Here is a 26596-nt window from a genome sequence, read left to right as displayed (position 1 = left end):
TCCTTTCAAGTGACATTGTGTCAAGTCAGCAAACACTCCAACCCAAAGACAAATAAGAATACGCTGTGAATGAGTATGAACAGTGAATCAGTGCCTGTGACTTTCAAATGTACACATACATACACATCCTGTACTGGAGTAAGTTTGTTTCTTATATGCCACGTGCTATTTTATATCAAGTTCTATAATTGTTTGATATCAAAGTGGTACTTCAGGAATTCATATCCGGTGCACTCATGTTGGAATGAGATTCCCTAATAAAGATGACTTGTGGGAGCAGAAAACTATGAGATGTTGTTCACTTTCTTTTCAAACCTTGAATGGTGACTCAGGAGGAAAATGACTCGTTCATCATAAACACATCCCACTTACTTTGCACCTTATTTTCCCACATTCATCAATCAATTATTGCAACTGTTTGAAATGACAGGTACTGCAAGGGCAATTACTGTCATATGATCAGCTCCAGGGTAAACTGTTACAGGCCAGTCCTAAAACAATCACTCTCAATCTCAACAGTATATACACTACCGTTTTAAAGTTTGTGGTCACTTAGAAATTATCCTTGTTTTTGAAAGAAAGCACATTATTTGTCCATAAAATAACAAAACACCGGTCTCAACGTCAACAGTGAAGAGGCGACTCCGGGATGCTGGCCATCTAGGCAGAGTTTCAAAGAAAAAGCCATATCTCAGACTGGCCAATAAAAAGAAAAAACTAAGATGGTCAAAAGAACACAGACACTGGACAGAGGAACTCTGCCTAGAAGGCCAGCATCCCGGAGTCGCCTCTTCACTGTTGACGTTGAGACGTGTTTTGTGGGTACTATTTAATGAAGCTGCCAGTTGAAAACTTGTGAGGCATCTGTTTCTCAAACTAGACACTCTAATGTACTTGTCCTCTTGCTCAGTTGTGCACCGGGTCCTCCCACTCCTCTTTCTATTCTAGTTAGAACCAGTTTGCGCTGTTCTGTGAAGGGAGTAGTACACATGATATCTTCAGTTTCTTGGACATTTCTTGCATGGTATAGCCTTCATTTCTCAAAACAAGAATAGGCTTACGAGTTTCAGAAGAAAGTGCTTTGATTCTAGCCATTTTTAGCCTGCAGTCGAACCCACAAATGCCGATGCGCCAGATACTCAACTTGTCTAAAGAAGGCCAGTTTTATTGCTTCTTTAATCAGAACAGCAGTTTTCAGCTGTGCTAACATAATTGAAAAAGGGTTTTCTAATGATCAATTAGCCTTTTAAAATGATAAACTTGGATTTGCTAACACAACGTGCCATTGGAACACAGGAGTGATGGTTGCTGATAATGGGCCTCTGTACGCCACTGTAGATATTCCATTAAAAATCAGCCGTTTCCAGCTACAATAGTAATTTACAATATTAACAATGTCTACACTGTATTTCTGATCAATTTGATGTTATTTTAAGGGACAACAATTTTTTTTCATCAAAAACAAGGAAATGTTTAAGTGACCCCAAACGTTTGAGCAGTGGTGTATGTTCCAATCATGAACCTATCAAAAAGAGAACCTTAATATATTTTGTGTACCATAATATGGTTTTTATTAGTTTTACTATGTAGCTGACAGCTAACGCATTTTAAAAGGACAGTTCATCCAAATGACTAAATTGCATTATGGTTTCCTTACCCTGGAAGCGGTCTTCAGAAAAGGGGAGACAGCAATCCATGCTTTGGTTTTGTTTCCCTGAATGCATTTGGTGACTGTCCAAAAACATTCAAGTCAATATTCCTCAAGTTAGCATGTTTCAAATATCATGCTCAAATCTTCCCGATGTGTATGTGTAGCTCACATAATTTAGTTTAGGATGATTTGTAACATACATTTTGAATGAAGAAGTGTTCTTTGGAAATGAGCACTGGCTATGATGACACAGACTCTATAAAAACAAACAGCACTCCCAGAGAGTAAATGATCTCTTAGCTTCCCATAAATGCCAAATGTTTTAAATAATATCCTAACAATACTGTATGTTTGGCACGGTTAATAGATCAAATATCTAAAAAATAAAGGCTCAATAGTAGTGTTCTGTCATACGGTCTTTAGTACTGGTGGCTCATTATTTTTGGCACGTGAAAGTGCAGGTTGATCTGGGCAGATCAGAATTAACAAGGTGTAACAGGGGACTTCCACAGAGGACTGTTAATCAGGCATTTGGCATGAGAGTAGCGGGACTTTGGAACACTGAACACACCCAAGAATAAATAAATAAAACTTTGACACATTCCTTTTCCCCTAAGTGAGTGTTGACTCTCAGTGAACTGGTACAGGATAAAACCCTATTTAAAAAAAAAACAACAATTACATTTTAATTGGGAAATTGTAACGGAACAAATGTTCTGGTACTTGGTAATTGTTTCATTATTCTTTTCATTGTGTCTTTATGTTGCAAATCGAGACTGTCCAGACAAAAGAAGAAGATAATATTATCCTCAAAATGAAAGATGTGTAAAAAGGGAGCTGTAAGAAGGAGGCAAGGAGGAAATATAATCAAAAATAAAATGTAAATTAAAAAACGGATCATATTAAATGGAGGGTGGTTCCTTATCCCAAAGGGACCAGTATCCCCAATATCGTTCTAATGCATGGAGTTCCTCCAGCCCATAGAGACCTATCTAAATAGAAAAGACTGAGACCAGACAGATTCATTTCTAAGTATGATTAAGGTAGAGATTTCAATATGTAAATGTGTCATTTTGCTGAACTATCCATTTTATGTTAGTGGGGCCACTTTCAGTGGCTTATGAATTATTTGTGAAGCATTCATGGACCTTATAAAGAAAGGGTTTATGGGCTTGAGACAGTTAGATGAGCTGAACGTGATGGGCGATGAGGTTGCTGTTCTATATTAGGGACGATGCCTGCTTTGTTTATGAAAAGCTACACAGTGTTCTTGGGGAACTACCTTTTCATACAATTAACCTTCTCTGCTTGTACCTAAAATCCCGCCTCCCCTCCACTCCCACCAATACCAGAACTCAAGACAGTACCAAACCACCTTGTCACATTTGTCAGTTAAGTTACAAGACAGCTCATTTAGGCCATTGAGCACCACAGCAAACTTTTCCAATTGTCTGGTATAGAAACCCAGGAACCTATGAGCTGCCAGTAAGAGTTTTACCAGGGTTCATATGTATTTCCTTTCATATACTGTACTTTGAGTATTTGATTGAGCCTGCCTGGAGTGTGAGATGGGTGAGTTTATACTTTTGGGACAATTCCATTGTTTCAGTTGTGCCAGGCAAGCTCAATCAAGCACAGCTAACGTAGCTTAAAAAAATAAACAAATGCTATTTGAACCCAGGTCTGCAGAGGACAGCAGTTATTACATTAGGGCCCAGCATTTACTGTAACTGGGGCTCATAGGCCCTATAGATTTATTTAATTTCATATGAAGTTCACCATCAACTCAAGGTCAGGAGAAAGGACCATACTTGAAGACCCCTCTTTCAAATATTTTACTCTCCTTGTTTTCAGTGTTTGCAATTGCATCTCTCCTCCTCCCCTTCTCCACCTTCAGTCTAGTATCTCATAGGTTCTTCTGAGGATCTCCTGATGACACGACAAAACACTAGCGTTACCCTCATTATTAACTCCATTCTAATGAATGAGAGCACACCCAGACATGCTTCAGCTCAGCTTGTATAAAAAGAAAAAAAGGTGCTCTACTGAGGATTTAGAAATCCAAAAAGAAACATCTTACCGAACCCTTCACAAGATCACTATCTCAGAACACTGGTTGGTTCATGAGTTGGACGTCATAAGAGGTCAAGGACCACAGCAGGTACTGGTTGTGCTGCATTATGCCTGCAGACTGCATACAAGACAAGGTTTTGATTTTGGATGCGGGCCTACGCTATAGTAACAATGGCTGCTGCTGCTGATCTAACCGAACATTTAGAATGTAAGACAGGAGAGTGATAGTAAACTTCTGGGGGGAAATGTACATGAATAAATTCTGACCCTAAGGTCATATTTCTGATTTGCGCATGCAATTGGCAGCCACTGGATGATGCTTTATATTACGCAAAACTCGTCCGCATGTATTATGCCCCCTTTGATCTGTTGTGTGTAATAAAAACATTAAGTCCTCATTCAAGTAGTTATTTCCTTTATTTATTCATCTTTTTGGTCATATGTAATGTTTTGGACAGGCAGGCCTACTTCTAGCCCTGCTCAACCTTGCTTTATCTCGGCCTCGGAGAAGATAGAGATCCTGATGCAGAGGAGGGTGCGCTCGGAGGCTAGAGTGGAGACAGGCGTCTCTTGAGCTGGATGTGACCTGATGTGACGTTGACTTGCGTGTGCCTCCATGGGAGACCATTTTCCACATCAAGAACGGTCAATATTAACCTTATTGTTGTGTTTGTCTTCAGTTGTTATAGGGTCTTTCCGATTATTTTTTGTAACGACAAGCACTATAGATATTAATTATCTATCATTATCGCTTGTCTATTGTCATTTATCTTTCAATCTAGTTAATGTGGTGGCAGGTGTAGTGGTTTTTATTTGGGTCCAACAAGGGGCTGGTTTTAGCCGTAAATATGATTCAATGACTTGAAAAACAACATTTAAGTTAATGTTTCTAACTAAGTTTCTGTGTGCATCTGAACAGGGAAACTAAACATTGAGTTGATTGGGATGATGCTGCTAATTTCCTTTGGGTAGGCCTTTCAATTATTTTACTAAATGAATGCATTCATAAAAAAATATATACTTTCTTGTAAAAAAAGATGTGTTTTTATATATCTAAATCACAGTCAGTAACTAACTAGATAGCTGTAAGCCCATACATTTGCAACATTTAGCCAAACTCATGAATTCTAAAAGCATTCTTCCAATCATAACAAAAACAGAAACTCCGAGGAAACTTTGACAGCAAACACTCCGAAATGCAAAGCAGGCCTACATCTTAAAACAAGTGCCACACGTGCAACCGTTTGACATCGAGTTACAGACATTGTTTTCACTGTACATTCTACTGTATTTACACAGAAAACAAAGACCGAGAGTATCTTTAAAGGTAACACATCTCTGAACTTGACAATTCCCGCCTGAAATAGCTGGCATCCACAGGCGAGGCGTGTACACAGTCTGTTGTGCCATAAATAGCGTATTCTGGAGTGGAGATGCTCTCCTGTGTACCCGACCAATGGGACAGGCAGTAGCAGTGCTGGAGGTTACAGTGCTGGTAGTGGTAGTGCTCTGGAACAAATCCATAACTCGAGTCCATCCTGTTCGGAGAGTTGTAACACGACGAAGAGTAAGACTCCTGTGGCGAATAACTATTGTAATCGACCGGACTTGACATATTTAGAGAACCTGATGGTGAGCTGGGAGCCTGAAAAACAATCCAGAGGAGATGTGCATTAATATTGTTGTACAGTATAACCAAACCATGTTCTATTCCGAGCCAACTCTCTGGACAGACGAACAAACAGCCTGAGCTTTGTCAAATATTTCAGCTGACGGCTGGTAATTGCAAAGACAGGTGATTGCGCAAGCGAATTTGAATAAAGCATACCATGCCATTGACGCAATAGTCCATATTCAGGGAGTGATTTTCCTGGGGCCAAAGTTTTGTTGAAGTAGCGGGATGCATAATACCACTGCTGTAGGTCTCGTTGGGCATCATCATGCTTATCAATTGTTGATTATCGAAGCTTTCCATCTGAACGTTGCTGTCTGGAAAGGCCCGCGGCTGAAAGCTGCCGTTGGAATTCATCTCTTGAGGGAAATAATCAAAATAATGGCCTATAGGAATAAACGAGAAGGATCAGTCAGAAACACATGCAGTGGCCATTGAAAAAAGTGAAGACTCCAGAAGTGATGTCACGGCACCACCAGCCAACAGCTAAAAAACACATTTGAATGCAAGTTTATAAAAAGGTCCCAGTATATGTTTCGAACTATTCTGCTGTGGTCGTTGATTCTCAATGTAAGTGTCAATCTAGAGATTTACCTGACCGAATCTGATGTGCAATTCAGATTTTATTTTATAATAGGCTTATGTGGTGGATTTGACAGCTATTTATCTATTTGCATGTATGATGCATAATGCATTGCCTTCTGCCTTTTTGATCGAAGCTTGTTTATTTGATTATGGTTTACTGCAACGCCCCCACTGGACAATTCAAAAGGATGTTACTGTACTTTACTGTAGGCTACATGTATTTTCGTTAGCAGGTTTGGATACAGTCAAGAGCATTACTTTTTTACTATAGAACATTGATTCTGGACTTTACATGGTGATGCTTTACCATACAATCATTGTGCGATCAAGACAATGGAATGCTGTGTATAAATACTGACTAATATATGGACATAGTGGAACGTACCTGGCAAGGAGGAGGAGACGCAAACATCCTGACTCGCCAAGCTCTGGGATTTCTATTCATTTAGGAAAAGAGAAAAGGAAGGATACAGAGAGAAAACACAAGTCCCCATTGATTTACAACAGTTCGATTTTTGGGCTGGTTATTTTTCATAATTTTTCATCCCAGTACTGTATAGCACTGTATAGCACTGTGTAGCACTGTGTAGCACTGTATAGCACTGTATAGCACTGTATAGCATAATAATGGCATTTGCCGATTAGTTTATTCTTCCTCTTCATTTCGGAGGGTTGATTGAGTGTGTGTGTGTTTGAGCCAATTGTTGCCAGTTGCCATAAAGACATCATAAGGACATCTTTTCTGATTTATGCATCTGAATTTACTGTAAAATATCACATAAAACAGCTGGTACAGTTCCTACAGGAAAACAAGTCCCACTGTTACTGCTAAACGATTATCAACTAATAGGCTACTGGAGAGTAGACCTGGTGGTGAATCATTAATGAGGCATGGAACTTTGTGTTTGGGGTAAGGTTGGTAAGGAGGAAGTTACTGCAATGGGAATTTCGTGGAGTGAGCAACACCTCCAGCTATGCTGAGACTGTGTGTGTGTGTGTGTGTCCTTGTGTGTGTGCCCCCCGATGCGTGCGTATGTAAGTCCTTGCGTGCCAGTCAGAGCGAGACGAGAGAGAGTGAGGTGATAATTACCATTCTAACTGTTTTAATTGCTGTCTGGAGAGCTCTCTGCTTTTGCAGCAACTCTTTAACAGTTGTCTTCACCCGCACGCCCTGGTACACCTTTGGCTTATCTGTCAGAAGAGAAAAACATTGTATCGGTGTTTACTGTTAACAAAAAAACGGAATGCTCCCAACCCTGCCTCTCTCGAGCACTTTCACTGCCTGCTATATACTTTCACGCAACAATTTATTCGGCCTACTTAATCATTAAAACATTGGAAAATCATTACAAATATTAAAATTATTAAAAACACACGGATACAAAATATGGTTTGTATATCACCTAGACTTATTTGTGAATAATATGAACAAACGACTGTCCTTATGCATCCCTCAAATGTTGCCCAAGTTATTGTATCAAACTCGCCCGTGCGAAAGCCAGAAATGTCCTATTATTGTCCTACCTAGGTCTATAGTCTCTTCCCTGTAGTCTACCTCTGCGAGAACCTCGCACCGCAGAGACCGGGTTTCGAATTTCACTGTCAATACAGTGGTCTTGCCTTCACACTCACTTCAAGCACAACGGAAAAACCTGTGCTAAAATGATTCTGTGAGCGTAACTTCTCGATTTTATTTAGATAATATATTTATTTTAATTCTATACATAGGCCTAAAACACAGATTAAGCGTTGCGTTCCATGAAAGGGGCTGATAGTAGCATATTCCGTGAAAGTAGGCAAGTAAAGTTAGGCTACAGGTAAAGTTGGCAAACAGCGGCCTCGTAAGAGAAACCAAAGGACTCCACAAATCCCGCAAAAATGAGGTGAAAATTGAAGATTTCGCTTGAGAAATACGTCCGATTATAAAAGTAAGTTACTTTTACGCACCGTACTTAGCCTACATATTGTTGGTCGGCTATTGGATAACAATATGAGCTTTAACCTATAATAAATAAACGTTTTTTGATTGTATAATTATTCCCGTTTGCCTATTGAAGCTCCAAGCCTGACAATTACGCAGTGAAACAATTCCGTTTTATGTAAAACGCATCCATCGAAGCAGGACTGCATTTTAAATTAAATTGCAGACTAATTTAGACTGTACTAGGCTGATAGGTTAGAGCCGTTGCCAATACCCACTCTTAACATACCACACGTGTTAGTGCAGTAGCATAACTTTGGGATTTTTATGCTAAAATGAACGGTACTCATATATGTACGCCTTCAATTGTATGTCATGGCTTTACTTCTAAATATAAGGGGCTTTAACGTTCTACTCCAATGACTAAAGTCATTACAGAAACGACGCCACACAATGGTAGAACTCATTAAGGCAGTCAGAGACTGCAAAGTTGGCGGTAAAGGCGATTATATAATAGCAGCTGCCTCGGCAGAATCTAAAGAGGTGTGCTTGGCTGTCAAACCCATCCTTTTAAATATTCATATACTGAAATGTCAGATCATGATTTGTCTTAAATGTGGCAAATAGTAAAGCTGCCCAAAATACACATCCCACTGATTACTGCTTAAAATGACCATTTGTAAGTTTACATATTGCAGTGTAATTACAATGACTACAATTACAGTTTAATCGACAAAAATAATGCAAATAAAATCGCGTTTGAGTTAAGTTATCCTCACGCCCTAACCTGGGCAAAGTGGCCCAAAGTAGTGATGTTTAAGAAATAAGCAAAACCCTATTTTAAAACGTTGTTCGATTCAATTGAAAAATATTGTAATCGAAAATAGCATACATCATGCAGGTAATAGGCATGGCATTAGCTCATTGTTGAAGGATAGTTTCCATTACTCTTTAGTTAAAACACGAATTGCATTCTTTATCTCTAAGGTTTTCATCAGAACCTCGCATTTCCCTGAGAAACTAAAACAGCATGTTGTGCAATGTCAATTATTTCCAATCGTTTTGTTCTAACATTTATATTTTTCTTTCTTTCTTTCAGGAAGAACGTAAAAGAGAACCATGATCAGAAGAAAAAGGAATGATGAACTTACCAGACATGTTGTAAAATGTAAGAAAGTGTCCTGGAAGAAAAGCAGTTATGAGATTCCACAATGTCCTTTTCTGGCTCAGTTATATGGGCTATAATGAAATATTCATAAAAATCACACAAATTCTCAACACACAAGTCTTAAAACTGTCTCAGAGCATACAATAATATCCTAATATAGCTAGGGATGTATTAGTTTGTGAAATTTTCTCTCCATGCCTACTTTTTAAAACCCCTAGAACTCAATGATTTGACAATGATTTGATTGCGCGTTACTTTCAATTTGAATATTCAAAGGCTACACAAAAATACATATTTTTCAGTATAAATCAATACATATGCACTTAAAATAACATTCCATTTAATAGAATACAGCACTATTTTATACTCAAAACGAAAAGAAGTTGATATTTTAAACATTTTATCCATCTTTTGCCAATCTGGCCATCAGTCCCCCTTCATAATGAGGCCCTACAGGAAAGTAACGGTAAGATGCTCTATCTAAACATCACCAACCATTACACATCGCAGATCATATGTATTTCAGGATGCATAAGCACATCAACACGTTATGACCATACATTTTTAGTCTTATTTTAAACAACAAAATATTAAATGTCTCGGCTGTGGGCGTGGCATATAGTAGCAGCCATTTCTGCCATCACTGACTCCATTGCTCCTTCAGCAAGTGCATGCTCCCCATCCCCGGAGCTCACATCACCCATGTGTTACCAATTATATTACAGTGGTTTTAGCATTATTTAGTTTAGTTACATTCATTATATTCATTATTCATAAAACCATAAAGACTGAATGTTTCAGTCATTCACATGTGAAACCTGATTTGACATCCCAGGGCTAGGCTACTTTATAGCCTATAAAATATAAAGAGTCTATAGACGATCTATAAAGTAGCCTAGCATCATTCGAATCCAGAAAGCTTTTTACAAATGAGTTTCAATGCAAAAACTCTGTTTACATATGTCTGATACAATTTGAATTCAATGAGGAGACTCCTTGATTGCTCTACTTGTGTATCCTGGGCCTACTTAGATGTCGGCAAAGTATTTTCAATTTGTAGACTTATTGGAATAGGGTTACTGTCCATGTCTGTTTTTATGTATAGGAATTTACAACTTAATACATATGATATGAACAAACGACATGTTATCAGAAGGCAATTTTCACTCAAATATTTTAAGAAAACATGAGCACATTGCCTTAGAGAAAACCGTTTCCTAGAAGTGTTCTTCCATTGCCATTGTTAGCCTACATTTGAATAGCAATTTACAAACATAGCAAACAATAAACACAAACATATACCTAGTTTGAATTAAAATAGCTTAGCTTTCCGTTTTGGGGTATCATATATCATTATCATCATTCATATAATTGAGAAAATACACACACTATATGCCCAATACAATCTATTGCCTTTCCTGATTTATACTGGTAGGGGCCTATGCAATGATCCTATCATGTAGGTTTAAAGCCCATCATCTCCACTGGGTAGGTTGAGTTGGTGTCTTGACCAACTTTTCACCTTCCATAAAGTAGGACCTAGGCCCATTATCGTAACTGGCAAGAATATTATGCTAGTGTTCTGATATAATATCTAACGTTACAATGTTTTAATGTTTTATTTCTGGGGTTGCAATTTCCTCCCCACACATTCCGCTGGTACGGTGAGAGGAAGAGGTAACATGAAACAACTGCGCCATCTAGAGTAGGATATACGTAAGTGGGCTCTCCGTCTTAATTGAATGTAGAGACAAAATCGTTTTTTTTTTCATGTGTAATTTTAGCAAAAAAACATGTTCCATTTTCATGCATTTATTGCAGTCTCTTTTATTATATTGGAACAATAATACACATTCTACTGCCCAAAACATTATCTATGTTGTTTATTTCTTGAAATGTAAAGCAAAACACAGGAACTGTGAGTATGATAAATCACTTGCATCTACTGACCAATTCCGTTCCTTGCATTGTCTCTGAATGTAAAATATTCAGGTATAGATTCCCACTCACTTCTTGAAGAATCCTGTAGATGGTCATCTCTGATTGTCTTTCGTTATACTCAAGACTTTTCTTTGAATTGTCACTGCTGCCTATTACTAGTAATGAATGCATTGCAACAAGCTCCTAAAATATAAAAAACAGAAGAGAAAAAACGTACACATTCATTACCAAAGCTTCACAGAGTAAAGGCTCACATGAAGTAGATACAGTTGGATAAACTCTGATTTGGTTATTAAAGCTGACAACAAGATGCGATAAAGTAAAGAAGGTTAAAGTAAAACGACCTTCAGCAAAAAATAAATGCGAATTGCAATTGTCGCAATGGCAGTATATCAATTTAAATGATGTTTCCTAATATAATGACTATATAAAAACACATCTATTTCAAACATTTGAACACAGGCACAGAATCCTAACTGGTCCATTGTCACGTGCCCATGCAAAGGGTTCCCACTGGGCACAGAGGTCAATTCAATGTCTATTTTAAGTTGGTTCAACATAATTTAATTGAAATGCCGTGTAAACAACATGGATTCAACCATTGTGTGCCCAGTGAGTTAGTTCTTACATACCATAATGTCACCAGGGGACTTAGGAGGGTCAAATAAGTAAAAGTTCCACTTTGTACTTCTATAAAAAAGATTAGCAAAGTCTACAAAGTCAATATTTGGACCACAAGGAGCTGAGTCACTTGCATCTGCATTGTTTTGGTTTTCTGTGAAGGACAGGATGTTTCCAAAGGGATTTAATAAGACCTCCGAATCTCATATGGCGACCAAGAGCTTCCACCATCTTCTTTCACCCACGAGTGCGTGTCACTATGTGTGGCGAGGGTACTGTCAGAGTCCTCATTAGCTAGAGGGGCCATCTTGGAGGCTAGGTCGTTGGAGACAGTCATATAGGAAGGACATGTGAAAGTGGAGGCAGCAGGGTAAGAGGTGTGGTAGTGTACTTCTTCCAGAGGGTGAAGGGCATAGGGCTGTGCCGAGGCCATGGAGGAGCTACGAGTGGAGCAGCGGTACTGTGACGGGCTCCCGGGAGGGTCGGGGCTTGGCAGGGAGACTGGAACAGAGGTCAGGCCGTCTGCACACAAACCCTCTCCCTGGGTCACTGGGTCTGCCACTGGCTGCTCCCACGAATCCCTCTGTAGGAGCAACAGCCAGAGAAAAGAATAGAGATGGTGGAGAAATTACTCTTATTTGTTGGTTTTGCCGATTGCAGAATGCCCTAAGATGTATGTGTAACAGATGGTTAGGAACCATGCTCGTGTGATGATTAACCTTGCTGGAGACCTGAAGACATGTTGGCCCACTGAGCTAATGTCTAGGCTTTATCTCAGTGGGCTAATAAAGCCTTGTGGCTAACAAAGCCTTGTAGCGCACAGATCTGGGTTTGATCCTAAATCAGTAACATAGGGACACACTTCTCACCTGTGGAATTAGATTTATTTTTTCCATCGTGCTTGTGTGAAATGTGTGCTCATTTGGATGTACCCTATCCGCTCCAGCCCCCATCCCTATTTACATGCTTTGCGCCATCTCACATCACATAAAAAACAATAACATATAGGGTGCGTTTCCCGGATTTAGCCTAGCCTTGAACAATTCTTAGTCCAGGACTAAACTTTAAACCATGTTTGAGAAACTGGCCCATAATGTAAAGCCATAGCTCAACAGTTCCATTCAATCACTAGTACTGAACACTGACAGATTGACTTACCAGGAGAAAGTGGGGGGACTCTCCAGAGAAAGGTGGTAGCAGAGTGGACAGGGCTGAGCTGGGGAAGATGGAGCTCCCTCCGGTGGTGAAGGCTGCACTACGGTAGTCTCCGAACGTTTCCGGGTAGTAGCTGTCTATGACGGACGGGTAGCCAGACATGGCCGATGGGTCACAACCTAGAGGCTTGCCACCCAGGGATGAGGAGTAGACCTCGCCCGAGAACTGCTTGGGAGAGAAGTCCGAGTCGGAGATGAAAGGTCGCCTCATGCCGTAGTAGCTGGGGATCATGTGAGACCCTGTTGTAAAGAGAACCAGGGAGAAAACATTAGTAACAAGTTGTCCTATGTGGCTCGGTTGGTAGAGCATGGTGCTTGCAACGTCAGGATTGTGGGGTGCGATTCTGGCTGGGGCCACCCAAAATGTATGCACACACTACTGTAAGTCAATTTGGATAAAAGTGTCTGCTAAATGGCAACACTTTACTTATAGCCTGCATGTAGGGAAGGGGGATACTTAGTCAATTGCACAACTGAATGGATTCAATGGAAATTTATTTTCCACATTTAACCCAACCCCTCTGAATCAGAGAGGTGCTGGGGGCTGCCTTAATCGATGTCATCGGCCCCAGGGGTGGAGTTTAACTCCCTTGCTCAAGGACAGAACGGCAGATATTTTCACCTTGCTGGCTCATGGACTCAAACAAGCAAGCTTTCGGTTACTGACCCAATGCTCTAACTGCTAAGCTACCTGCCGCCGCATCTAGGCAACCTGTCGCCCCATCTAGGCGACCTGCCGTCCCATCTAGGCGACCTGTCGCCCCATCTAGGCAACCTGCTGCCCCATCTAGGCGACCTGCCGCCCCATTTAGGAGACCTGCTGCCCCATCTAGGCGACCTGTCGTCCCATTTAGGAGACCTGCTGCCCCATCTAGGCAACCTGTCGTCCCATCTAGGAGACCTGCTGCCCCATCTAGGCAACCTGTCGTCCCATTTAGGAGACCTGCTGCCCCATCTAGGCGACCTGTCGTCCCATTTAGGAGACCTGCTGCCCCATCTAGGAGACCTGTCGCCCCATCTAGGCAGCGGGTAGCTATCAGAACAAAGCATACAATATAATCGGAGTACACATTCAAAGCTCTGGTGGTTACTGTTAACATCAAAACAAGCCTTCACAAGTCTTCACCAGTAAATGGGTTTTATTCTACTTTTTCAGAACTTTGCTTGTAAATGTGACATTTAAAAGCTGTTTTCTATAATACTGTACCTCCCTTACCTCAAACATTATTAGGAGAGTTGATAGGTCAGTGGGACTCATCAATAATTACATCATTTTCACAGAGATTTCTCTCACCTGGCATTTGAACAAATGATGATTGGCTGGATGTTCCTCCCTACAAATGAAAGAACAGACAAACATGGCATTATGAGAACAGGTCTGATTCTGGTAACACATATCATGCCACCACACACACGCTGAGGAAGGCACAAGCCCGAAACGTATGTCAGTGTGTGGTCTATTAAGACATGTTGCTATGATATAAAGAAAATTAAAACAAAGCTTCAAGAATTGCAACTTACAGTGCGTTTGGAATGTATTCAGACCCCTTGACTTTTTCAACATTTTGTTACGTTACAGCCTTATTCTAAAATGGATTAAATTGTAGTTTTTTTTCTCATCAACCTACACACAATACTCCATAATGACAAAGCAAATAAAAAATATAGCATTCAGACCCTTTACTTAGTACTTCTCCCGAAGCCACTGCTGTGTTGTCTTGGTTGTGTGCTTAGGGTTGTTGTTCTATTGGTAGGTGAATCTTCACCCCAGTCTGGTATCCTGAGTGCTCTGAAGCAGGTTTTCATGAAGGATCTCCCTGTACTTTGCTCCGTTCATCTTTCCTTCAATCCTGACTGATCTCCCAGTCCCTGCCGCCGAAGAACATCCCCACAAGGGCCTCCCAAGTGGCGCAGTGGTCTAAGGCACTGCATCTCAGTGCTAGAGGCATCACGACAGACCTAGGTTTGATCCCGGGCTGTATCACAACCGGTTGTGATCGGGAGTCCCATAGTGCGGTGCACAATTGGCCCAGTGTCATCCGGCTTAGGGGAGGGTTTGGCCGGAGGGCTTTACTTGTCTCATCGTGCTCTAGCAACTCCTTGTTGAACAGTGTTTCCTCTGACACGTTGGTGCGGCTGGTTAAGCGGGCAGGTGTTAAGAAGTGCGGTTAGGTGGGTAATGTTTTGGAGGACGCATGACTCGACCATCTCCTCCCGAGCCCATTGGGGAGTTGCAGCGATGAGACAAGATCGAAAAAGGGGTAAAAAAAAACATCCCCACACTATGATTCTGCCACCACCATGCTTCACCGTAGGGATGGTGCCAGGTTTCCTCCAGACGTGACTCTTGGCCTTCAGGCCAAAGAGATCAATCATGGTTTCATCAGACCAGAGAATCTTACTTCTCATGGTCTGAGAGTCCTTTAGGTGCCTTTTGGCAAACTCCAAGCGGGCTGTCATGTGCCTTTTACTGAGGAGTGGCTTCCGTCTGGCCACTCTACCACAAAAGCCTGATTGGTGGAGTGCTGCAGAGATGGTTGTCCTTCTGGAAGGTTCTCCCATCTCCAAAGAGGACCTCTGGAGCTCTGTCAGAGTAATCATTGTGTTCTTGGTCACCTCCCTGACCAAGGCCCTTCTCCCCTGATTGCTCAGTTTGGCGGGTGGCCAGCTCTAGGAAGAGTCTTGGTGGATCCAAACTTCTTCCATTTAAGAATGATGGAGGCCACTGTATACTTGGGGACCTTCAATGGTACCCTTCCCCAGATCTGCACCTGAGCTCAATTTCGAGTCTCATAGCAAAGGGTCTGAATACTTAAAAAAGGTATTTCAGCTTCTTCTTTTTTAATAAATGTGCAAAACTTACAAAAATAACTGTTTTCACTTAGTCATTATGGGGTATTGTGTGTAGATTGATGTGGAAAAACATTAATCAATTTTAGAACAAGGCTGTAATGTAATAAAATGTGGGAAAAGCCAAGAGGTCTGAAAATTTACCGAATGCACTCTATATCCAAGTGATGGTAACATTTTATTTGGATAGTCCATCTGTAGATGCTCTCCAGACTATCTACACTCTTGGAAAAAGTAGAATCATATAGGGTTCTTCGGTTTGTCCCCATAGGTGAACCCTTTTTGGTGCTAGGTAGAACAGGTAGAACCCTTTGCAGAGGGTTCTACCCTGAACAATAAAATAAATGCAACATGTAAATTGTTCCAGGGTTCAATGTTTCATGAGTTTAAATAAAATATCCCAGAATTCTTCTATAAACACAAAAAGCTTATTTCTCTCAAATGTTGTGCACAAATCCCTGCTAGGGAGGATTTTTCTTTGACAAGATAATCCATCCACCTGACAGGTGTGCCATATCAACAAGCTGATTAAACAGCATGATCATTACACAGGTGCACCTTGTACTGGGGACAATAAAAGGCCACTCTAAAATGTGCAGTTTTGTCACACAACCCAATGCCACAGATTACACAAGTTTTGAGAGAGTGTGCAATTGGTATCCTGACTACAGGAATGTCCACCAGAGCTGTTGCCAGAAAATGTTATATTATTTCTCTACCATAAGCCTCCTCCAACATCGTTTTAGAGAATTTGACAGTACGTCCAAATGGCCTCACAACCGCAGACCACGTGTATGGCGTTGTGTGGGCGAGCTGTTTGCTGATGTCAACGTTGTGAACAGAGTGACCTATGGGGGTGGTGGGGTTATGGTATGGGCAGGCATAAGCAATGGACAACAAACCCAATTGCATTTTATTGATGGCTATTTGAATGCACAGAGATACCATGACAAGATCCTGAGGCCCATTGTTGTTCCATTCATCCGCCGCCATCACCTCATGTTTCAGCATGATAATGCACGGCCCCAGGTCGCAAGGATCTGTAGACAATTCTTGGAAGCTGAAAATGTCCCAGTTCTTCCATGTCCCGCATACTCACCAGACATTTCACCCATTGAGCATGTTTGGAATGCTCTGGATCAATGTGTATGACAGCATGTTCCCGCATGTATCCAGCATATATCCAGCAACTTCACGCAGTCATTGAAGAGGAGTGGGACAACATTCCACAGGTCACAGTCAACAGCCTGCTCAACTCTATGTGAAGGAGATGTGTGATGCTGCATGAGGCAAATGGTGGTCACATCAGACACTGTACATTTTTTTTATCCAGATGCATATCTGTATTCCCACTCATGTGAAATCCATAGATTAGGGCCTAATGCATTTATTTAAATTGACCGATTTCATTATATTAACTGTAACTCAGTCAAGTATTTTAAATTGTTGCATGTTGCACTTATATTTTTGCTTCATTACACAGGTGCACATCTGGTGGATTGGCCACACCTGTCAGGTGGATGGATCATTATTTTTGTTCAGTATACATAGAAGCCTCTATGAAGGGTTCTTCCTAGAACCCTCCATAAAGGGTTCTGCCAATAACCTTTTTATTCTCTATAGGTTCTACCTTGAACTCTCTATGAAGGGTTCTATCAAGAATCCTTTTATCTTTCAAGGGTTCATTCTAGAACACTCTGTGAACAGTTCTACCAAAAACCCTTATATCGCTGAAGGGTTCCTTCCTAGAACCCTCCATGAATGGTTCTACCAGCATTATTTACTATTTTTTTTTATGACAATACATTCAATATATCATAAGTTAGTTATACCCTAACACAGTGGTTGAAACTCCTGGTTTGCAGACCACATCAGGCCTTCAAGTCACATTATGCTGGCTTGTAAAATGATGTGTGATTCCTATTGGAATCTAGCCAGAGTGAGGATATCCAACAACAGGGATTTTTAATCACCCGCAAACTGCATTCAGAATGACTGCCAGGGTAGAGAAGGTTGATAAAGGAGACTACCTAAATCATCTAAACTAAAACAACCATCTCAGTAATGAGACTACTAACAGATTGGATTAGTTTAGAAAAATGTATGTTATTTATAATTGTGTAGCATAAAATTAATCAACCAATCAATGCAAAAACACAGATTTTGAAACAAACAATTCTGAAAATCAACCTGCAATAGGGTGTGCTGAGAAATATGATAATGATGGGCGTGGTTTTGAGTAAAAATGACACGGTGTGGTATGGTATGGGCAGGCATAAGCAATGGACAACAAACCCAATTGCATTTTATTGATGGCTATTTGAATGCACAGAGATACCATGACAAGATCCTGAGGCCCATTGTTGTTCCATTCATCCGCCGCCATCACCTCATGTTTCAGCATGATAATGCACGGCCCCAGGTCGCAAGGATCTGTAGACAATTCTTGGAAGCTGAAAATGTCCCAGTTCTTCCATGTCCCGCATACTCACCAGACATTTCACCCATTGAGCATGTTTGGAATGCTCTGGATCAATGTGTATGACAGCATGTTCCCGCATGTATCCAGCATATATCCAGCAACTTCACGCAGTCATTGAAGAGGAGTGGGACAACATTCCACAGGTCACAGTCAACAGCCTGCTCAACTCTATGTGAAGGAGATGTGTGATGCTGCATGAGGCAAATGGTGGTCACATCAGACACTGTACATTTTTTTTATCCAGATGCATATCTGTATTCCCACTCATGTGAAATCCATAGATTAGGGCCTAATGCATTTATTTAAATTGACCGATTTCATTATATTAACTGTAACTCAGTCAAGTATTTTAAATTGTTGCATGTTGCACTTATATTTTTGCTTCATTACACAGGTGCACATCTGGTGGATTGGCCACACCTGTCAGGTGGATGGATCATTATTTTTGTTCAGTATACATAGAAGCCTCTATGAAGGGTTCTTCCTAGAACCCTCCATAAAGGGTTCTGCCAATAACCTTTTTATTCTCTATAGGTTCTACCTTGAACTCTCTATGAAGGGTTCTATCAAGAATCCTTTTATCTTTCAAGGGTTCATTCTAGAACACTCTGTGAACAGTTCTACCAAAAACCCTTATATCGCTGAAGGGTTCCTTCCTAGAACCCTCCATGAATGGTTCTACCAGCATTATTTACTATTTTTTTTTATGACAATACATTCAATATATCATAAGTTAGTTATACCCTAACACAGTGGTTGAAACTCCTGGTTTGCAGACCACATCAGGCCTTCAAGTCACATTATGCTGGCTTGTAAAATTATGTGTGATTCCTATTGGAATCTAGCCAGAGTGAGGATATCCAACAACAGGGATTTTTAATCACCCGCAAACTGCATTCAGAATGACTGCCAGGGTAGAGAAGGTTGATAAAGGAGACTACCTAAATCATCTAAACTAAAACAACCATCTCAGTAATGAGACTACTAACAGATTGGATTAGTTTAGAAAAATGTATGTTATTTATAATTGTGTAGCATAAAATTAATCAACCAATCAATGCAAAAACACAGATTTTGAAACAAACAATTCTGAAAATCAACCTGCAATAGGGTGTGCTGAGAAATATGATAATGATGGGCGTGGTTTTGAGTAAAAATGACACAATCACACTTACACCACTTTACAGAATTAATTAAATTCCTGAATCAACACTATAAAAGTTACACTGAAAAATCAACACTAGGTAACACTGGCCAAGTGGCCAATTTGCTGTGTACCATACAATATACTGCTGGTTCACTCAGACTCCATACTATTCTCCTACTCACTGCTCAATAAAATCACAGAAAATACTTATTTGAAAAATGTTTATCTTGGCAAAGATGTCAACTATGTCTGTACTGTATATGTAAAATGATCAAGGGAATACCAGATACATTTACAAATATTCCCATATACTATCTTTTTAAACTGGTCAGATTACTCAAACTCCTGATGTTAAAGTTTAAACATTGAGGTAAACACTAATTCTTAGGCACTATTAAAAAGAATAATGTAAAAAATACAATAAAAAAAAATCTTATTCAGATTCAGAAGGGTTCTACGTAGAACCCTTCTTCCCTTCCAAAGAGTCATCACAGAACACTTTCTTAACAAAACAGTTCTTAGTGTGAAAAACGTTCTGGGTAGAACCCTTATAAAGAACCCTCGTCTTCCAAAAAGGGTTCTTCAGAAGAAAATTGTTCTTGGCTTATCCAATCTCTCTGCAAATAACCCTTTTAGAACCATTTTTTTTACAAGAGTGTAGAGTAACATTTCAACTAACTATCTCCTAACCCCAGCCCTTATTCTAAACCTAACCCTAACTGTAACCTTAGCAAGCAGTTGCTTATCAACAGATAGTCAGTTGCTTATCAACAGATAGTCAGGTGCTTATCAGTAGATAGTTTGTTGATGGTGTGATAATCTGTAGAGCAGCAACAGATGGACTATCCCCAAAAGGTGTGACCCAAATGAATGCAGGCCATTTTTTCATGTTTGATGTGAACACATAACGTGGACAGTAACAAAGTATACAGTGACATTCTGTGAAATAAAAGTCATGATCATTTTCATCATAGCCTGAAGAAAAAAAACTTCATTAACTTTTATAGCAGACAGTGTGTCACGTTTATGATAGCATTACGAAGAGCTTATAATGCAGAAGTCAGAATGATTTATGGGGTTTAATACACTTCTGAATGGCTTTATTATCCTCTTGGGTGCCGCGGAGTCTGAAGTAAAGATATACTGTGGAAAGGACAAGTCTTTATGGTATCTACGGTTATTGAAGACACATTTTGCATGACATTTATAGCAAGCTTGTTAGAATCTATATTATACATGTTTGTAGGGTTAGAAAAGGGATATATGCTTACAGGGATTTGTTTTAAAGAGACACACACACACACACACACACACACACACACACACAGCGAGGGTTAGAAAGGAGGACAAGCTCTCTTTTGTTTGCATATTGCAAACATGAAAGAGTTGATTTTAAGGCTGTGTTGGCTGGAAGGCAAGCAAATTTTGAGGGTTGGATTTGAATGCAATTTGCCCATGCCAAGACTTCCCCATGTGGACCAGGTCAATGCCTCAGTGCTTCTCTGAAGGCTGCGTATGGAAATCATGTTGTTAAAGCCTCATGTACTCCCAGTTCACAGCAAAGCACCTGATGGAGAGACACGATAAACCTGCATGGGGAGGCTAACTATTACCCAGGGCCGTTTCTAACATTTTGGGGGCCCTAAGCAAGATTTTGTTGGGGGGCACCAAACAAGAGGAAAACTGCTGATGCACTACCAAAGAAAATCATAATCATTGAGGTTTCGCTAATGCTTTGAAAAGGTACTGCAACTACCAACCAACATCCCCAGCCACAGGTCTTAATAAAGAGATGATCTGTGAAGCACGTTGGGCTGCAATGTGTTGTATGACAGTTACATTTTTACATGCTGCTGTATTTGGTGAAAAAGCTGTCCTTAAGGAAAACCAGTTACCGTCAAAATGTTGTCCTTATACGAACAAGAATTTGGGGGCATACTAGTGTGCAGATATTTTAGTTCTACACGACTATTTACTCGGATTAATTATTTTAAGTGTGCATACCCGAGTGTTTACAATTGAAAAGTACTCTTTCCTCCACAATAACACAACAGTGAAGGCACACTGGTTGGCCGGCTGGTTCTAATAATGCCCAAACCTCAGTCCGTTTTGCAAAGAGCATAGGCTACTGTAAGTGAGTAAAGAAGAGCTGGCTAATACCATTTCTCTCAGCATTCCTTGAGGTCTAGGTCTAGGATACAACACATATCTTACTTGTGCCACGATATTAGAGTCTAATAATGCAGAAATGAATAGAGCAGTGTATCTACGGTTATATCTCTTTAATACTCTTCTTTATGGAACTTTAAGTTGTTCATTACTTGAGATTGTGTACGATGGTCTTTGTCCTGTCATTGAGGCAGCATGCCTGTTGTCAAAGACATTTCCCTTTGATTTCTATGGGTTCATGTTGCGACTTGATTTGAATCACTTGGTGGCTAAAGTTTGCCAATGTCTATCAATGGCCTTTCTCTCTAGGATAAAAGACTGCAAACTCGAATGAGAGAGAGAGAGAGAGCATAAGAGAAAGTCGAGGCAACCTTTAGATGGTGTGGCCCTGTTATCTGAATGTGTCTTTAGTCCGTATTGTTCACCCATGAACCTGGGCACACGCGTCTCATGTGTGCAAAAGAAGACCGTGAATCTCCTAGATTAAAACATAAATATATAGTATAATTTTATCTTTATTCATACAAATCCAATCTAATTTTGCATTAAGTCAAAAACTGTTGATGGCAACACTGGGGTCTTACCAATCCATCCACAAGATGATATCTGTAACTCTGAGTTAATAGTATTAACTTAATACTGTGAATTAAGAATGACAGAACTCAAGTCTATTACATTTTCGCTTTCAAGCAGAGTTTTCGGTGGTGGCATTGGCAACATCGATCTAGTTTTGTTTAGGAAAACAGTGACTCATCATTATTAAGCAATAAGAGCAGTACTTCCTGGTGTTGTGATCTTTGCTGCAGTTTGCTTTGGACACATTGCCCCATGAGTAATCCTTTCCAACCTGGCTTTGGCAAACCTGTGACATTTTTTTCTACAAAAAAAAAAAGATTTTTCTGAAGAGCCATTACAGTCCAGGCATGGAAGGATGGTCACAGAGTGTGAAAGCATGTCTTAAGGCTTACGATGTTGAAACTCATGGCATCTACCTCACAGTTTGTCTCTCCCTTATCAGGATCTGTCCATGAAGAGTGTAGTTACTGTCTACTGAGTGCCAATGGTAATGGAAACAGAAAACAAATGGAGTCCTGTAAAGGGCATTGACAGGTAGCTTGGGAGATGAAAAACTTTTCCTGTTTGCTCAGGCAGATGTCTCATAGGCCAATTTCGCTGTGTCTGAGGCAACAATGGCTAGCTTGTCTGCGGCCTGCATGGAGAACAATATCGGTCGGCAGGTGTGCGAGAATCTGACTTTGCATAGACCAACCTGGCAGACCAAAAAGGGTTTGTATTAGCTATCCTCCTCACGACTGCTAGAGTTCATGACCATTAGCCATTGCGTATTATTGTTGTCCTGCTCATCGTGGGGGTTTTCATGGGTCTGCTTGGCTTTGTTTTTCTCTCTTAAACCAATGTTCTGGTATTTACCCATAGGCTTAGCTTTCACTCATGGCTGAGGAGTGGAGAAATGAAGATACACTGCCGAGGGACTTATAGGTAGGCATTATGGGCATGATTCGTTAGTATACAAAATAAGCCCAAATGTAAATAAGGCTGAAGATTGAAGGACAACACCCTATTGTCTCGCCAACAGACATCAACTGTCTGGGTATATGTCAGTGAACGAAAGAAAGAAAGAAAGAAAGAAAGAAAGAAAGAAAGAAAGAAAGAAAGAAAGAAAGAAAGAAAGAAAGAAAGAAAGAAAGAAGACAATACAAAAGCGAATCACGTTAGATGTACTTGGAGTACTCACACTGTATCTTGGTCCATTTGTTTGATTTTGTCGTTTCTCTGCCAGTAGATCTTTCACTGTGTGCTTGACCCTCACCCCTTGATAGACCCTTTTAGAATACTCTGGAGAAAAAGAGAAAGAAATATTTCACACACACACACACACACACACACGTGCGCACAGAAATACAATTGACTCCTTATTTGAGTGTGAAGTAATACAAGTTAATACATGATTCTACACTCATTATTCTGTGGAGGTCACTGAAAACAACCTCCATACAGTACACTCCTAACACAAAGATAGCCTAACATTGTAGTTATGTTGATACAAAGATTTAACATTTTGCCTCAAGTACATTGCTAGAACAAATTCTATGGACCTCCTTGAAGTATATGAAAAACAGGCTAGAAAAACTATTATTTTCAGGAGGCCTAAATTAAACATAGGAAAGGGAAAGGGGGATACCTAGTCAGTTGTACAACTGAATGCCTTCAACTGAAATGTGTATTCCGCAATTAACCCAACCCCTCTGATTCAGAGAGGTGCGGGGGGCTGCCATAATCAACATCCACGTCTTCGGGACCCGGGGAACAATGGGTTAACTGCCTTGCTCAGGGGCAGAACGACAGGTGTCAGCTCGTGGATTCAATCCAGCAACCTTTCGGTTACTGGCCCAATGCTCTAATATGCTATGCACTTATTGTATTCTCTGTTTTTGGCTCATTTATATTGTAAGTATTTTTTTAATTAGCTTGAAGTAAGTATCTTCAAATTGTACTTACTCAAAGTAAAATATAAATATAACACAAGTACAATATATTACTGGTTATGTATTTTTCAGATAATATACTGCTCCTGCTTAGTGCCAGTCCTCATTCATTCCGACAAACATGTATTCATTTGAATTTTCACAGTTTTATGCATAGCTGAATTGCCTTTTGGGTTACGTGTAAAGGGCATGGAAATTGTCTTTGGCTTTGGTCAATGCAAATTGACTGTTAAAAAAAGCAATTTAGTACAAATGTCATTGTCTAACAGTGATGGCATTTTTATACACTGGACAGCCACTCACACATTTTAAATAGTCTAAATAGGCCTAGTGATAGAAGTATCAAAAGTATCAATATTTATTTGTAAATACATCAGAAATCTCAACAGCAAATATGTCTCCAGCCTGATTTTGTAGGCAAATCCCCCCCTGAACATATTCCTAGTGAGCATACTATAGACGATATTTGCAATTTAACATGCAAAAGGAAATCGCATGCAAAAAAAACGGTACAGTATGTAAAAGATCCCAGCTTTATGAATGGAGTCTTAAGATACGTTTCTATTTTACTATAGCCATCATACGGCCAAACAGTTTTGAAATTCAGAAATTGATGTGGGATCATAATGATATCATTTTCTAGGTGTTGCAGTTTGATATCCAACTGAATTATTTATGAATTGAGAAGAGGGTTTGGATACCGGAAATCCAACACCAAAACAATATTTGCATACTATTCAGCATCATCATGTCCTTTATGCTTTGGACTGGTCACAGCTAAGCAATGCCATCTTTAGATATAAATAATAAACAATCATATTTATGTTCATATGACACACTGTTAACATATTTCCCGATGCAGTCCTCTACAGTACTATACTTTCAGTTTTGTTAGTATGAAAAATACAATACAATACACCAATCCAATACCTTACAAAGCACAATGTTAGCTTCACAGTACATTTCATTCATTCACTTTTTTTATACTGAAGGATACTAGTCAATTCCAAAAACGGCAATGGCATAAACCAGATTGTTATGCTAGTTGACAGCATAAACCAATAACAAATAAAATATATATATTTTTAATTATGTCATTATCACCCCCTTAAAGAAGATGTCATAACATTTCTATGGATGATGATAGTTTTGTCAATACAATATACCATGGAAGTATCTCATAAATGATTAGGAATCAGCGTTATGGTTGCATTTAGCCTTACCGGTTTCCATGATGCTGCAGTTTCAGGTCTGGTACTACAAAGATTGAGAAGGTCAATCCTCTATTCCAGTGAAAGTGTAGCTGTACCAATGCTCAAAATCATACTAAAGACAAGCCTTTTCCACCTCTGGAAACGTTCACGGAATCCTTCGCACACTCCACTGATGGAGAATGTATGAACTTTTTCAAATGACCTTTTTCTCCATGCAAATGATTGGTAGGACGTTTTTCGACTATTTGCATCTACAGTCTAGATTAGAGGAGAGCGTCTAAGAGACTCATCAGAAGGCATTCTATTTCGTTTCACTGAAACATGTTGTAATAGTTCTTTAGGCCTATTTGGGCTCCCACATGTTTACACACTATCAATGTACAGTAAAAGCTTGAAATGATATGCCAAAGAACTTTCAGTCACACTTCAAGGAAAGGAAACAGGTGTAACGCCTTAGTTCCCTATTTTGTTACGAGCATGTTTGAGACCTTATGAAGTCTCATAATAATGTGTTATGTAATAATGCATTATACCTGTCAGCCTTAAGTCAAGTGTTAGAGGTTTGTCTGTTCTTGCAGGATGGTATCACTTAGAAAGTCAGAGGAGAAACAATGCCTGCACAAGCTGCATGATCAGTATAACATACTGCATTTAGGAGATTGCATATCCTCCAAATGACACCTTCCAAGTTCAGAGAATATACAGCCAGGTCCATAATTATTGGCACCCTCTATAAAGATGAGGGAAAAAGTCTGTATGTATACAGTGGGGCAAAAAAGTATTTAGTCAGCCACCAATTGTGCAAGTTCTCCTACTTAAAAATATGAGAGAGGCCTGTAATTTTAATCATAGGTACACTTCAACTATGACAGACAAAATGAGAAAAAAAATCCAGAAAATCACATTGTAGGATTTTTAATGAATTTATTTGCAAATTATGGTGGAAAATAAGTATTTGGTCACCTACAAACAAGCAAGATTTCTGGCTCTCACAGACCTGTAACTTCTTCTTTAAGAGGCTCCCCTGTCCTCCACTCGTTACCTGTATTAATGGCCCCTGTTTGAACTTGTTATCAGTATAAAAGACACCTGTCCACAACCTCAAACAATCACACTCCAAACTCCACTATGGCCAAGACCAAAGAGCTGTCAAAGGACACCAGAAACAAAATTGTAGACCTGCACCAGGCTGGGATGACTGAATCTGCAATAGGTAAGCAGCTTGGTTTGAAGAAATCAACTGTGGGAGCAATTATTAGGAAATGGAAGACATATAAGACCACTGATAATCTCCCTCGATCTGGGGCTCCACGCAAGATCTCACCCCGTGGGGTCAAAATGATCACAAGAACGGTGAGCAAAAATCCCAGAACCACACGGG

At 39.9% G+C, this 26596-nt stretch overlaps 2 protein-coding genes and 2 long non-coding RNA genes across 7 annotated transcripts; 2 read left to right on the top strand and 2 right to left on the bottom strand.

The window, feature by feature from the left end:
- Positions 1 to 3612: 3612 nt before the first annotated feature.
- Positions 3613 to 6715, top strand: LOC149972368 (uncharacterized). The gene is made up of 2 exons (XR_016491326.1): positions 3613 to 3812; positions 4183 to 6715. It is a non-coding gene; the product is annotated as an uncharacterized LOC149972368 (long non-coding RNA).
- Positions 4123 to 9250, bottom strand: pou2af3 (POU class 2 homeobox associating factor 3). Of its 4 annotated transcripts, none has more exons than XM_036961929.2 (5): positions 9054 to 9250; positions 7072 to 7172; positions 6367 to 6418; positions 5553 to 5782; positions 4123 to 5369 (listed from the first exon to the last, which is right to left on the bottom strand). In XM_036961929.2, exons 1-5 carry the CDS (start codon positions 9058 to 9060, stop codon positions 5046 to 5048), a joined length of 714 nt encoding a protein of 237 aa, XP_036817824.1. In that variant the 5' UTR covers positions 9061 to 9250; the 3' UTR covers positions 4123 to 5045. The 4 variants fall into 4 exon arrangements, with proteins under 4 accessions (XP_036817824.1, XP_090074529.1, XP_036817826.1 ...); XM_090218403.1 differs by lacking the exon at positions 9054 to 9250 and adding an exon at positions 8192 to 8358; XM_036961931.2 differs by lacking the exon at positions 9054 to 9250 and adding an exon at positions 7506 to 8266.
- On the top strand, positions 7537 to 11023 carry LOC149972367 (uncharacterized). The gene is made up of 2 exons (XR_016491327.1): positions 7537 to 7909; positions 9002 to 11023. It is a non-coding gene; the product is annotated as an uncharacterized LOC149972367 (long non-coding RNA).
- Positions 10872 to 25400, bottom strand: LOC110503773 (POU domain class 2-associating factor 2). The gene is made up of 5 exons (XM_021582288.3): positions 25225 to 25400; positions 23251 to 23351; positions 14141 to 14180; positions 12791 to 13086; positions 10872 to 12215 (listed from the first exon to the last, which is right to left on the bottom strand). The coding sequence occupies exons 1-5, from the start codon at positions 25232 to 25234 to the stop codon at positions 11817 to 11819; spliced, it is 846 nt and encodes a 281-aa protein (XP_021437963.2). The 5' UTR covers positions 25235 to 25400; the 3' UTR covers positions 10872 to 11816.
- Positions 25401 to 26596: the final 1196 nt, after the last annotated feature.

The sequence above is a fragment of the Oncorhynchus mykiss genome, chromosome 24 (genome assembly GCF_057628025.1).
Source record: "Oncorhynchus mykiss isolate SJ-2025 chromosome 24, ASM5762802v1, whole genome shotgun sequence".
Classification (NCBI taxonomy): domain Eukaryota; kingdom Metazoa; phylum Chordata; class Actinopteri; order Salmoniformes; family Salmonidae; genus Oncorhynchus; species Oncorhynchus mykiss.
This window is presented reverse-complemented; position numbering and strand designations above follow the sequence as displayed.